This window comes from Chlamydotis macqueenii, chromosome 6 (genome assembly GCF_036417535.1).
Source record: "Chlamydotis macqueenii isolate bChlMac1 chromosome 6, bChlMac1.mat, whole genome shotgun sequence".
NCBI classification, from domain to species: domain Eukaryota; kingdom Metazoa; phylum Chordata; class Aves; order Otidiformes; family Otididae; genus Chlamydotis; species Chlamydotis macqueenii.
The window spans coordinates 5782030-5795861 of NC_141561.1; the positions used below are offsets into that span (position 1 = coordinate 5782030).

Here is a 13832-nt window from a genome sequence, read left to right on the forward strand (position 1 = left end):
ACTTGCTTTTTGTTTTATCCTAAATAAAGTTTCAAGAATAACACCAGAATGTGTTTCTAGCAACTCAGATGATGGGAGCTATGACTTTGGATGTAATTGTGAAGTGAAAGGGGCTGCTTAGATCAGGAAACTTCAAATACATACACCTTAATTTTCCAAGTCATCAGTCTTCTAATTGCCGTAACACCATTCATTACATTAGCATTAATATATGAAATATATCTAGGCAATTTGCCCAGTTCTAAGTACAGTACATAGTTGTCTTCCATAAATACTCAAACCACCATTAATGAAAACTAATGGCCCATCAAAATTTGCATTCAGAGTGCTGCTTGAAATCTCCAAAGGATTGTCCACAGTGCTAGTGTAGCAATTTTTGGCATTTGAAATTACTGTTTCCCAATATGTTGCTGTACTTAATGCTAATTACTCAACAGAATGGATAAATATAACAATTTTAATGTATATTATAACCCAGTTTCAGCAACAAGTTTCTAATTAGTGGTAGAACAACACTCTTGTTAGCATAATCAAGCAAATAAATTGTTTAACTTCAGTTTGATATTTAATGGTTTCAGATAGCGTTATTTCTTCCCTAGTTTATGAAAGCAAGTTGCCTTTATGCTCAAGTCAAGTGGCTTTGTAAAATCATCTAAAATATTTTTAAGTGAATCTAGAAAGAGATTAATTCATCCTGATACTAGAAATGGCAGATGAGTTATCTGCTGAGAGAATATATTGATAATGCAGAGAGCAATAGTCCAAAACTCTGCTTAGAGTTATGGTCAAAAATAGCTGTGTAACACGTTGGCAGCTTCTTGGTATCAGACTGTGTTGTGGTGTGTATTGGCGACCCAGCATTTTCTGAACGATTAAAACTTCTCTTCTTGAGACCGTAGGGCATAACTGGCCAGCTGTGAGAAGTTCGTGTTTTTTGGCAGGTAGTCGTAAGAGGTTTGACCTCAAGATGTCTGTATCAGAACTTGTGGGTTGATTTTTTTGTTGTTGTTGTTTGTTCTGGCTTTGGTTTTGTTTGTGTTTAGGTTTTTGTTGTTGTTGTTAATATACCTGAAATGTCAGGATTTGCATGAGCTGTTTCATTTAACTCCCCATACTCTATCTATATCTCTTTCTAAAACTTGCAGTGCACCCGGTGAAGCCTCCATGTAAAAGAAGAATAATTACTAGTTCAGTAAGATTTTGTAAGTTACATTTTTAGTTCAATGTTTATCCAGGTGTCATGTTAACAGGGATGGAAGGGGAAGATAAAAGAATCATTTTGAAGCATATTTTGAGTATTCACTTGCGATTTGTCATGATTTGTCCTTTTTAATGGTATAGGTGATATAGGAGACTCCTCAACCTCTGTGTTCACAGTCAGGTACATCAAGGACTAGCAATGAGTTTATGCTGGGATGATTTCTGTTTCTTCTGTTATGAAAGAAAAAGAACTCCATCTGACATGACTGGCACCATTGATAGAAATTGTGTAGATGCTGTATATGAAACCAGCAATAGTCTCATTTAGTAGCTCAGTAAGCAAAAGAAGAGGCACATAACGGAACGTTTCATTGGTGATGTAGAATTGGTTTGGTTCTATATTAATACTAAAAGGCAGAAATGAAACTATTAGTAGTGTAGATAACCAATTCAATTACTAATAATTAAGCACACACCATGCCTTCATCTCTTGGTAAAAGAATATGCAAAGTTGGTTATTTAGGGGTTTTGTTTGTTTGCTTTCTGTAAAGAGACAGGCAACCCAACAAATTGTAGTTTTAGGAGGCTGTCAAAACCATAGCCAAGCATGAAGTTTTGCACAAAATACTAAAGAAATGCCTGAAAGTGTTTGATTGCTTCTTTGAAGTAACTGATGAAAACCACTAAAACTCTGTTTTGCTTCCTTCCTGTACTCCAGTCTTAAATATTTTATGAGTGGATTTGGATACATAAGACTAAATTCTGGTATATTATGCACAAGACAGCAGTCATCACCAAAATTATTTAATAGACCATTCTGATTCGTGAACAAATAGAGGATTTGAAAACTTAAATAGCTTCTTTCGTATACAGTCATTTCGTTTAAAAAGTTAGTCCAAACTTTTGGGATAGGTAATTCACTGTTGAGTCATAACCTCACAGAAGGAAAAAAGAGAAAGAAGTCAAATTACTATTATTTCACATATGGATTATATCACAAAGTCACTTTTATATTCATATCTCTTTTATCTTTCTGTTATAATTCATATCATCAAAACTGAGCATGGGAATTTCTTGTTCTAAGGATTGCCTGATAAAAGAATCATTAGATGCAAGCTATTATTAATTTAACAGATTGGTATCGCAGGATACCCACTCAGTCAATTCTAGCACCTTTGCATGCATAGGGTGATAGGTTTTTTTTAATTTTTTTTTCTTCCAATTATACCCAGGTTTCACTGGAGAGTTCCGTTTGTGTCTCCAGGTCTTCATACTCAGAATGTTTTCGTTCTGTACATTGTTGTCTCATCATATACCTGTAAAGACTACTCAGTAAATGCTTTTCTTCCATGATATACTCAGAGTTTATTTTCTTTTGTGTAGTAACTTTTTACAGTTACTGCAATGGAAAATATTTTTCAGATCTGCAGTTTCCATAATGAAACACTCAACTGTCTGGCTCTGTAAATTAGTTATTTAAATATTAAAACTGCAGCTTAAGCAAAAAAATCATTTAACTGAAAAGAAAATTAACTATAAATGCAATTAATATACAAATTCATTGGAAAGGCAGTCTTCCTGAAGTTTAAAACTTTTTCCAATCTAGGGTTTTACTTTTAGTTCATCTACAGTAACACCTTTTTCTGTCTGAAATTAAAATGCTGGTGGTCTTTTCAGTTAAGATATTGAAAAGATACATAACTATTTGGCGGGGAAAAAAAGTAACACTCGTACTTTTTTTCTTCATGTAGAACATTGCTGTGAGATTGTATTTCACAGTAATTAGTACTTTAAATGTAGTCACGAGTGAAATCTTAACTTGCTGCAAATCAGTAGTTTGTTAGTAACCTACAGCATGTCCTACTGTCCATATGCTGCTGTTTACATTGTTCCAGTTTAAAAGTCCCTGTGACAAACTGAAGATTGAGTTGAATTCAAGTTGCTGCTGTAATTTCTTTTCCTTTTTCTATTGTTTTCCCTTTAAATTTAACATTCACACAAAAACAGTGTTGCCCTTGAGGTTTTTGGGCAAACCTAAGTCTGAGGCAATATGGTATTAAAATGTAAGCTAGTTCAGTTTGTTTAAAATAGTTATTTTTCCAAAAGGCTGAGAGCAAAGGGGAATTGATTACACTTATAGTGTTTTGTTAACTTAGGGAGTATAACAGAGATGAGCCAATGAAACCTTATTTATTTACTAAGGCTTCCTAGAAGGCTAGTACCAGAACTGCATTTTATTTGATTGATTAAATTTTACTAACAAAATAGCTTAAATTTCTTTATTAGATAGGAATATAGAAAAAATATAGATTGTGGGTCCTCAGAAGTATGATTTTTAAATAATATAAAAATCTAACTTCTTTTCAGAAGTTAGATTTTTACCTAGTCACTAAGGTGACTTGACTAAGTCAAAAGGAACTGATAATCCACAATGAGTTGGAAGAAGGTCATCGTGCTGCTTAAGTCTTGTGAAGGGAGTAAGGACTCAGGTAGGGTGTGCTGGCACTCGAGGAAAATGAAAAACAGATACTGTGAAACGTATTATGGACTGTGGAGCGTATCAACATGAAACATTGATGCCATCTTATCATACATCTGTGTGTACTCTAGAGATAGTGAGGACTGATGTGTTAAGGACTTGAAATCAGATTATTGGCTGTGGTTTCTGTCTCAGTGTTTAACTATTATTTCACTGAAGTTTGAGTTTGATATCAAAGCTGTTTAAAATTATATTCTGATGCATTGGGACATAGAGCCTGTTTTTTAATGTTTTTCATTATTTCTTAGTTATTGATTGTAATTTGTTTTTAATGAAAAATGTGTTTTAGCATTACAAGCAATTTTGTTCACTTGTGAAAATGAATTTCTTCCCTAGAGTAGAGTCAGTAGAATTTCCATATAGAAGTAGGCATTTTAATTTAGGATTTTCTATGGAAGTAGCCTCAAATCAGCAGTTGTAGAGAAAAAAAAAAAAAAATAATAATAATAATAATAAAAAAACAAAACAAAACTGGTGAAGTCTGCTTTCATATCTCCTGAATCTTAATAGCACAGTATCTTCAGCTTCTCTCTATAACCTTCTCCCGTAATACCTCCAGTTTGGCCTGCTCTTCTGCAGAACAGGTGTCTCCAGTGCCAGCACTTGTAGAGCCTTTCCCCTTTCACAATTCCACAATTTCCTATCACAGTACCCAGTTTTCTTCAATTATTCTTTTTTTCTCTCTGCTCCATTCCCCGTCTTCTCTGTGTCAAAACAAAGTCAAGGCTGTTGCCACTCTGGAGCTACACATGAGGTGACAGGCTGGCCAGAAGATGTGCTGCATGGCAATCTGACTGCCAGCAAACTGAAGGGAGTCAACCAGTCAATCATTCCACTATTTTGCAGTAAACTAAGGCAGAGTCAGACAAGATTTTGTATGGGGTGGCTTTTGAGGTCATGAAGGAGGCACCGCATATGCATGTTCTTGGTTTCACTTCAAAAGAAAATCTGTATTTTGACAAAGGTTGGGCTAGCTCTGTGCAGTGATTTTTCTCCTAATGTTTTTAATAGTTCTCCAAAACCTATCAGAAGCATCTCATGCCTCTACTGTGAGAAGTAGAATACTGTTGTTCCCTTGCCACTTTATAGAAAGAGCTGGTGGTGCGTTGCATTGGAGTTCTTTGTCTACAGCTAGAAACATCAGGAAGTTCTTCACTGAAATAATGCTTTTATGCAACGTCTGAAGGATGACATTAAGAGTTAGCATTGGCTAAGTGTTTTCTGTATTCGGTATGCTCTGTGTTTCAGTCTCATCCAGACAGGAAAGGACTCATTTGCTTTGCTTCCTGCAACCATTGAGATTGATGAATAACGGGAACAATCTGGCTGAAATTAATTATGATAAAAATGAAAAGATTATGTTAAGGGAAACATCTGAAGGACTTGGCGTTGGTTGGGTAAGGAGCTCTTCACTATGAACATTCAGTCACTCTGAGTTAGCCGAGTCCTTGTTTTGGAAGGAAGTTAAAGTTCACAAGTGTTCAGTCTGTTACAATTAGTAAGAATCACTATGACATTTATTATTCTTTTGGACCTGACAAAAGTTTACTTGCATTTCAGAACTACACTTTTGCAATTTCACTGCATTCTTTAATTTATTCTAAACTGAACCATGGCCAGGCATCTCATGGAAGATATTTATGTAGAATTTTTTAGGTTGCATTAAACAAATTATTCCACCTTAAGCGTGCAGTGCTGATGCCTGCATATGTGAAATTTAAAGGTTACGGTTGTCTTGGCACATGGCAAGTAACAAACGCATGTCATGGCTGATGACATGCCCTGATTCTCAAGTTGTAATAGTCTCAGATGTGATGTAAGAGTGAGCAGTCCCTGGGCACCCCTGGTTTAATGACACTTGACTACAGTTCCTGACAGTATGGCCATTATGTGTAGTGGTGCATCCTCATTGAAGCACTGATATGACTTTTCTGGTGTAGAAAGCAATTCTATGATCTTAATGTCATCCTTCAGAGGTATGGTAAACCTAGTAAAAGTGGCCTTTTGTGTGCCATGGGGATATGAAGAAGTACCAAGAGAGTGACGGGCATTTCTAGTTTTCTTCTGATTTCCTCTAATTTAAACCTATTCTGCCTTCCAAGCCTTAGCAATAGGGAATAACAATTTTCTATGAGAGCTGCTGGGAAGTTTTTCAAAAGTGTATATTTCAAATCATTTTATTCTTTTATTCTATTTGCATTATTTCTTCTTGTTGTGTTTCCTGATAAATCTTTGCTTTTTTCTTTTCACTTTAGTTATGACTTATTTTATAGTCCATTTGTACGATATCAAGTGATGATATGAAACATGAAATATTCAAAACTTGGTAGGAATACCACCCCAATACTGGTTTGAGAATAAGTAGTAAAGATTATTACGTTAAAGAAATTATAAACCAGTGATTCTGAGGCATCTTACTAGCTTTTGTTAAATGAATAAAAGAATAGCAAGCTCTTTAACTGAAGAGGCTCTTCTGTTAATTCCAGCAAGCAAGGAGTCAAAGTCCCAAAATGGCAAACTTATAACAGTGTTAAGTGTTGTATATGACTGAACAAACTAAAACAATCTCTAATATTGATATTTGAATTATGTTAATGAAGCTTCAAAAATAACATTTTCCTGAAGTGATGTAAGTGAAATGAAGTAGAGAGTATGCATCTTATGTATACCTTCCCATTTCTTGAAATTGCTTTTAAATTGCTTGTCATAATACACTGTTGTTTAAATTGTTATGAAGATTATATTTACATTAATGTTGGTATTTGTATCTTAATTTCTTTTTAAAGGAAGATTTACGTTCCACAGTAGTGAATATGGCCACAGCAATATGATCAAACTTAGTGTTTCTGTACTCATGGCACTTAGAATCCTGTCTGAATTTAAGTGAAATCTTTATGACTAAAGTCATCTGAAATCCAACCCTTGAAAAATATGTATTGCATGTATTTTATTTGTGCATCAAGTGAGAATTCTGTCATAAATTTTTGGCAAGTCTTTCATGCTGTCATTCAAGTATTCTGCATCTGTGATTGACAAGGATGATTTGAAGTGTTATCCTAGTATGTGCATAGTCTCTCTATTTTTTTTTCTGTTATTTTAGAATCTTATGTAAATCATGATGAAAAAGTTACTATCAATGTAAGTTATTAGTTTCAATAATTTACTTAAGGCAGTAACAAGATTTTGAATTATTTTTATGGTAATTGTCATACTAATAAATTTGAGCACTCAAGTAATGAGAACCTGGAACCAGAGTTCCTGTCATCTCTGTGTACATAACGAATGGATATAGCAAAGTTTGAGAACTAACCCTGTGTTGTAGTAGTAGCTGATCTGTGAATGAGGTTTTGTAACTTTCAGTTATAAATTGAGCATAATTCAGTTTTTCTGCTTAAAAATGCATGAAAACCTAACACTTAAAGAGAAAAAAATAAAAAAGTGAATTTATAAATTCAGAATTTCTGGGGTTTTTTTTTTTTTTTTCAATGACTTTATTCTTTGAGGAATTTTCCTTAAAATTGATCTGTGAATTAATATTGAAAGCTTTGTCCCACCTTAGGTTTCAAATGTATATAATTTGACAGTGATCCTCTTAATTTTTAAAACTTTAAAATTTTACAGATAAAAAGCTTTGGTGGGCAGACCAGAACTTAGCTCAGATTGGTACCTGTAACAAAAAAGATGGAAGAAACCCAACTGTCCTGCGAAACAAAACTTCAGGTGTTGTACACATGAAAGTGTATGATAAAGCAGCACAGCAAGGTATGTTAAATTTTAAACCTGTTAAACAAACTTTTAAACTGCATAATATCTTTTCCCATGTTATTCTTCAAATGTGGCTAGAACAAAATAATATGTACTTCATTGTAATTCAGTGGAAAAATTCTATGAAATATTTTATTCTTGAATAAATTACTGAATATAATATTTGCCTGATATATTTTAATTTATTAGATGTTTTATGACATTTACACTATAGGGAAGTTTGAAGGTCTTTTAGAGAATCTAAGTTTAAAATTTTGGGGAAAAAAAAAAAGAAAATAAATCTGTGTGTGAACCTCATCTCAAATTACTGAAATTAAGTGAACTATTCTTGAAAGAATTCATTAATATCCTTAGTTATCTGTTTGTTTTAAGACAATTTATCTAACTTGACAGAAGTGACAATAGTATAAATCAAAAGTGAGACAGCAGAAAAACAGGGCAATATTACTAGTACGGCCAAAACTTATTTGGCAAAGTAGGAACTAAGATAATATGAAAAAATGTAATCTGGGGTCATGCACACAGTCTTATGAATTTTAAGATCAGAGATTTAAACATTTGGGAGATTCTTTAGAAAGAAATTACTTCTAATTCCGGCTACTTTAAATGGTTACACTGAAAGTGATGAGGATGGGATCTGCATAAAACAAATAGTTTCATTTTGCAGAGAAGCTTGCAAAAGAACACAGGATGGAGCTAAGGTGTCTGATATCTGATGGACAATAAGTAGCCTGTGTACAAAGTACATATTAATTCAGTTCCATATTGAGCACTACTGGGAACACTTGTCATTTTACCTAATCTACGAAACACTAAAGGTGCTTTGCCAGTCCTCCCCTTAGTTTTTAATGTGGTGGAACAATTAGTAAAAAATTAGGCATTCAGTAATGTTTGTCTTTTTAAAATGCTTGAACTCCCTACCGTGGAGACAGATACTCTCATGAGTGCCCAAATGTTAGCAATATCTGGTGTCTGTGGCATTAATATGTCTTCCATTGTACAAAAGTCAAGAAAAGGAACAATTCTATCTTTCTGTACTACTGAACTTTAACCATAATGAAAGCCCTGAAGTTGTGTAGTGAAATGTCATCTTGCTGATCTGTGTTTTGACAGAGCAATGTCAAGGTTTTGGATATAAGAATTAAATGCTGTAGGTGGGATTCAACTTTACACTTGCATGTTTTTATTTAAAGAACCTTTACACATTTTTTTATGCATCTTGCATGTCATTAAATCGAAGTTACATGAGAGCAAATGTGATGTGAGGGCACTTAGATTTCTCTGTATACAATACAACTTTTGTCTGAGGATACCTGAGACTTTGAAACCTCACCTGTCTCTTCCGTTTGTATAGTTGGATCATTAAAAAATGTCTATAAATTAGATGAATAAATACTTCCTGCTTCAAAATAAGGAATACAATAATAAGTGCTACAAGTATCTCTGATTCGTATGGGCTTCGTAACTTGTAATCAACTAATTCCTTGAGTGTCTTACCAGACTTAAATGTTTCTTCATGAAGCTTCAAATTTCTGAGATGTTTTTACTGTACTATGTATAAAGGTTATTATAAGTCTTATTAAAAAGTGTTCAGCTGTTATAAGTAAATACTGTTTTAATTAAGAAGTAGGAGCATGAGTCTGTGAGATCACATTGGAGTGTATCTTAAATGTACTGAACAGGTTGTGGTTCATGATGACATGAGGTTAATGTAACATTTGATGAATGAATACATTATGATCACTGATTTGCTCATGGTCTGCAATAAGACACACCTTCTAGACTAACATCAGTAGGTTTTCAACATTGCTACTCACAAACTTAATGTAGTATTTTGAGTTTTATTATATGCTTTTACTTAAAAATAGGCAGGTTCTTCTTCAGAAAACTGAGTTATTCTAAAAAATATATCCTAAAGGGAAAAAAACCCAACACTTTTCTAAGGGCACAGATAAAATACGGTAAGTGTGAAGTGTGGAAGAGCGTATCGATAGTAGCATGGCCTGAAATATTTTATGCATATCTGAATTGTTCAAAGAAGTAATCTGAACAAATTTTGATCTTGGTAATGTTAATGAATTGATGCCAACACTCAGTTTTAGTCAGGATTGTAGTAGTCAAATTTTGTTTCCTCTTGTCTCTTCTCACATCGTGTTACAGGTAGCAACTCATGTCAGTTAAACAATGGTGGATGCTCACAACTTTGTTTACCAACATCAGAAACCACCAGGACTTGTGTGTGTACAGTAGGCTACAATCTTCAAAAAAACCGCATGGCATGCAAAGGTAAAATGGTTTTCGATATTTATTTTAACTAACTTCAGTTTTATGGGGAAAGTTTAATGAGTAAATAAAACTTATTTATTAATTTTAAGTTAAATAACCACACTTAATATGTGTGATTAAAGCAGTAACAGAGAAATGCCTATTGTGGTTAGGACCATCTGAGGCTTCATTAATTGCAGTACATGTTTGTTCAAGGTCATATACCTGAACTTTAAACTAATATCCGAAAGGTTCGGCATCTCATCTTATTTTATTGCTCTTAATGTAAAACAAGGTCTGGTTTTTTTGGTTATGTGGGGTTTTTGTGGTTGTTGGTTGGGGTGTTTGGGGAACGTCTTGGGAGGGGAGGGGATGTTGGGTTTCAGCGTTTTTTTTGGTTTTTAATTAAAAAAAAAACAATCCACAAATCTCTTATCTATTTGAACAGGAAAAAATCAAAGCATAGCTTACATCTGAAGACTTATTTTTTGCTTAAATAACACCAAATAGCCTTATGGTCACAGTGCTGTATAGTTACATAAATTTAATATTACTTATTCCTGTGAGGGATTGCTACCTCATCTAGTTTAATAGTAGAGCATACATGGAAGCAGAATTAAGCAACATAAATATTGCTTTTCTACTTCAGTGCTTTTCATATGTGACAATAATATGTTCTTATGTTTGGGGTTTTTTTTTTAACATAATGATTTTTACTTTTACACTTGCTTCTTCAGATATTTATAACTTTCACTTGTGGGTTAAGGTAAAACTGGTGGATGCTGTGTATTTGAAATGTATTCTTTCTTTATGTCTAGACGTACTGCTTTCTAGATAATAACAGCTTTTTGTTATTAAATTTGCCTTCAATTAAAAAGAGATCATGAGTCAAAAACATTTTTATTCTGTCCTGAATATTCATGGAGAAAATCTGACAACTACTATACTGTACCATATAGACTTGTTTAGAATTCCTTTTTTTTTTTCATTTGTTAGCTAGATTTCTTCTTACTTAAAAGAAAATTTTCTAATTCTCTATCTAAAACTTTTCAGTCTATGTTTTTAGGGTCTTCTATTAGCTAGCTCTTTACAAAGAAATAAATTTTCAAAGAATTAATGTGAAGAAAATTGAACTTTTTGTATACAGTAGTTAAAATTCTTCAAGAATGAGAGTTATGTATTTTCACACTTGCAATATTTTCCTTAAATTTAGACGTGTTCTGATATAGGAACAAATTAGGGCCACAAAGTATTTGCTCTGACTTTTGTTGTCAACGATTAGGTGTGATTCATTTCAGCTGGCAATGACTACATAACAAGACCCCTCCACAGTAGAATTTCTTCCTACTTAATATAAATAAGTGCACCTGGAGTGTGATTAATCTAACACAAAAGTAGACACTTAAAATGCATCAAATGTATTTTTCACTAAAATTATGTATTTCTCTCTGTTGTCTAAAAGATGTGTGCATGACTAAATGAGGTGAGATGAATCCCATACCTCAAAAGACACTTTATATTCTTGAGTCCTGCTTTCCACAGTGCTTTAAAATTGTCTTTTGCTGAATATGTACAGAAAGTGCAAACATGCACTGAAAATATTAACTTTCTTATAATTCAACATTTTCTTCTTAAGTTTTAATTTTCATTACTGCTAATTACTTAATTCTAAGGTGATACTTGAAATGGACAGTTATCCTGTTCTCTTTATAAGATTGCATTTATAATTTAATTATAAATACACCATAATAATTCATGGATTTTTTTTTCAAAGAGATGGAGTTGGAAAACTATGGAGCAGTATTGGAAAACTATGTTTAGTGGTTATTAATTCCTCAAGTCTTGTTAATTAGGAAAGTCTTTACTCTGCTTTCATTAACTCTTATTTTTACCACAGGTATTGAATCATTTCTTATGTACTCTGTTCATGAAGGAATTAGAGGAATTCCTCTTGATCCAAATGATAAAATGGATGCTTTAATGCCTATTTCTGGAACTTCATTTGCTGTGGGCATAGACTTCCATGCAGGTAAATATTATGTGTTGTTAATTGTATGTATGGTAAAAAATGTGTACTATTCTTATAAATAAAGTAAAACCCCCGTTTTCAAACCTTCTAAATAATTACAGCTATATTTGAGGGAACTGGAAGTTGATTGTATGTTAGTGTAACGCTCTAGCTATTTATTATTTATAGTAAATAGAAAAACATGTATTATGTGTATATAGATTGCACTAGTAACACTATGCGCTGTTTTTAAGAGGACACATCACTCAGAACCTGAGTAGGAAACCGGTGAGTTTAGAGAAAGTGATTGAAAATTTGTAGGAAAGCATGTTTCATTAGTTCCTTTTTCTTAGAAAGCTCTTTTTCATAGTCTTTTCCATGGACTTGTTCCTGTCATGATTTTTAAATTTTTATTAAAGGACTACAAGAGTAGTTTGACCTTTGGACTTTTTTAGACATTGCTGGGGGGTGGCATTGCCGGTGTTAAGACATATGTTTATAAAGCTGAGTGTGATCCTACTAGCCTGTTCATTTCTGGATCTTTAAAGACAATGGCCTTGATTCTTCCCTGCTGCTGAAGACTTCACAGTATATCGGGCAAATGCCTGTTGTTTTTTCCTCTCAACGGGAAGCTCACCATACTTTTACCTTAGTATCTGAATTGCGTTTGTTGAAATCATAATTTCAAGTGGTGGTAGGTACTTGGTCCTTAAGCTTGATCTGATTGGAGGAAAATCTGTGTGGCAGAGAAACACTACTGTGTTTGAGTCATCAAGGGCATTCTAAGTATTGAAGAAATGAGAACATCATGTCTATTTGCAGAATGATGGTCTTCAAATTGAGTAGAACTGTGTCTCCAAGAAAGTGATCCTGTTCGTCAGGAGACACTGTCTTAACTCTACTGACTTATAGGACACAAACTACGTAATAAGTAAAATCACTTTTGTCTTTTTAAAGTACAGCAATGCAGAGTGGTTACATGAATGTTTTCATTAGTGCTGAAAAGCCTGCATAAAGGTGCAGTAATAGTGAAAATTGTTGATAGTTTTGAAATAATACGGTGTTACTGCTGAGCCCCTTTCAGTTCTGCAGTAGTTCATCATCAGCTTAAGATTTGCAAGATTTTTCCCTCTGTGAAAAGCAGAGTCTTCACAGTCCCTCAGAGTTTTGCTGAAATTAGTGGGAGCTGGGAACCTACGGGTGCTCTGTCATGTATTTTTCCAGGCTTTTATCTCCATTTTCTGTCCACCTTCTACTCATGCTGTCATTGTGCCTCCAGGCATTTGCATCTGTGGTGTCTGTACAGGTGTGTATAGGTAGGAGGAGAATAGATTTTACTGTCTTTGAAATAAGCATTTTGAACCTTTACAGACTAAGCTGACAAGACCTGACAAAAGAGGTAATAGTCAGCAAATACTTTGCATGTTGAATTTTGAGTTACAGGATTTTATTGACAAAATACTAATGCATTAAACGGAATTAATTTTCAGTGTTTGCTGCCTGTGGACTGTAGGAGTCAATGTGAAGCCATGGTTACTAGTGCTCACCACTTAGCAAAATGCTTGTAGAAGCTGCGTAAAGTTGCAGACAGTTGTTTCCCATTTTGTGGCAACTGTCATTTCCAGGTAGTAATTTTCTTCTCTTCAGATTCCAGCAGTAGAATACTTAAATAGATACTGAAGGCTACAAATTTGAGTATAGGCCTTCTTTTCATTGGTCTGAAGCCAGAACTGACTTCAGGAACAAGATGCTGAAAGGAGTTTTTGTCTATATGTCTATTATTTTCAGAGTAATTGGAAAAATAAAAATGTTTGTGCAATTATAATATTAAGAATGCTACCTGACAGAGGCAGCATTGACGCACAAATCTGTGAAGACGTCATCCACTTTTATAAATGAACAAACTACAACAAAATAAAGGCCAATTGCTTTATCTGAATTCCTATTATCTTGTTCTGCGTGGCATGGTTCTTCAGTGGTTGAGGTCTACTGAGAATGTTATTCATACATCTTATTGAAATTCAGAGAAATTTGATTATTAACAGAAAGGAACTG

General features: G+C 33.8%; 1 protein-coding gene across 1 annotated transcript in view; it reads left to right on the forward strand.

The window, feature by feature from the left end:
* Positions 1-13832, forward strand: part of LRP1B (LDL receptor related protein 1B) — a 579931-nt gene that overhangs the window by 392813 nt on the left and 173286 nt on the right. Inside the window, exons 35-37 of the mRNA XM_086750558.1 lie at positions 7361-7501; positions 9665-9790; positions 11667-11798. Coding sequence (XP_086606684.1) covers positions 7361-7501; positions 9665-9790; positions 11667-11798 — 399 coding nt within the window. The remainder of the gene's footprint in view (positions 1-7360; positions 7502-9664; positions 9791-11666; positions 11799-13832) is intronic.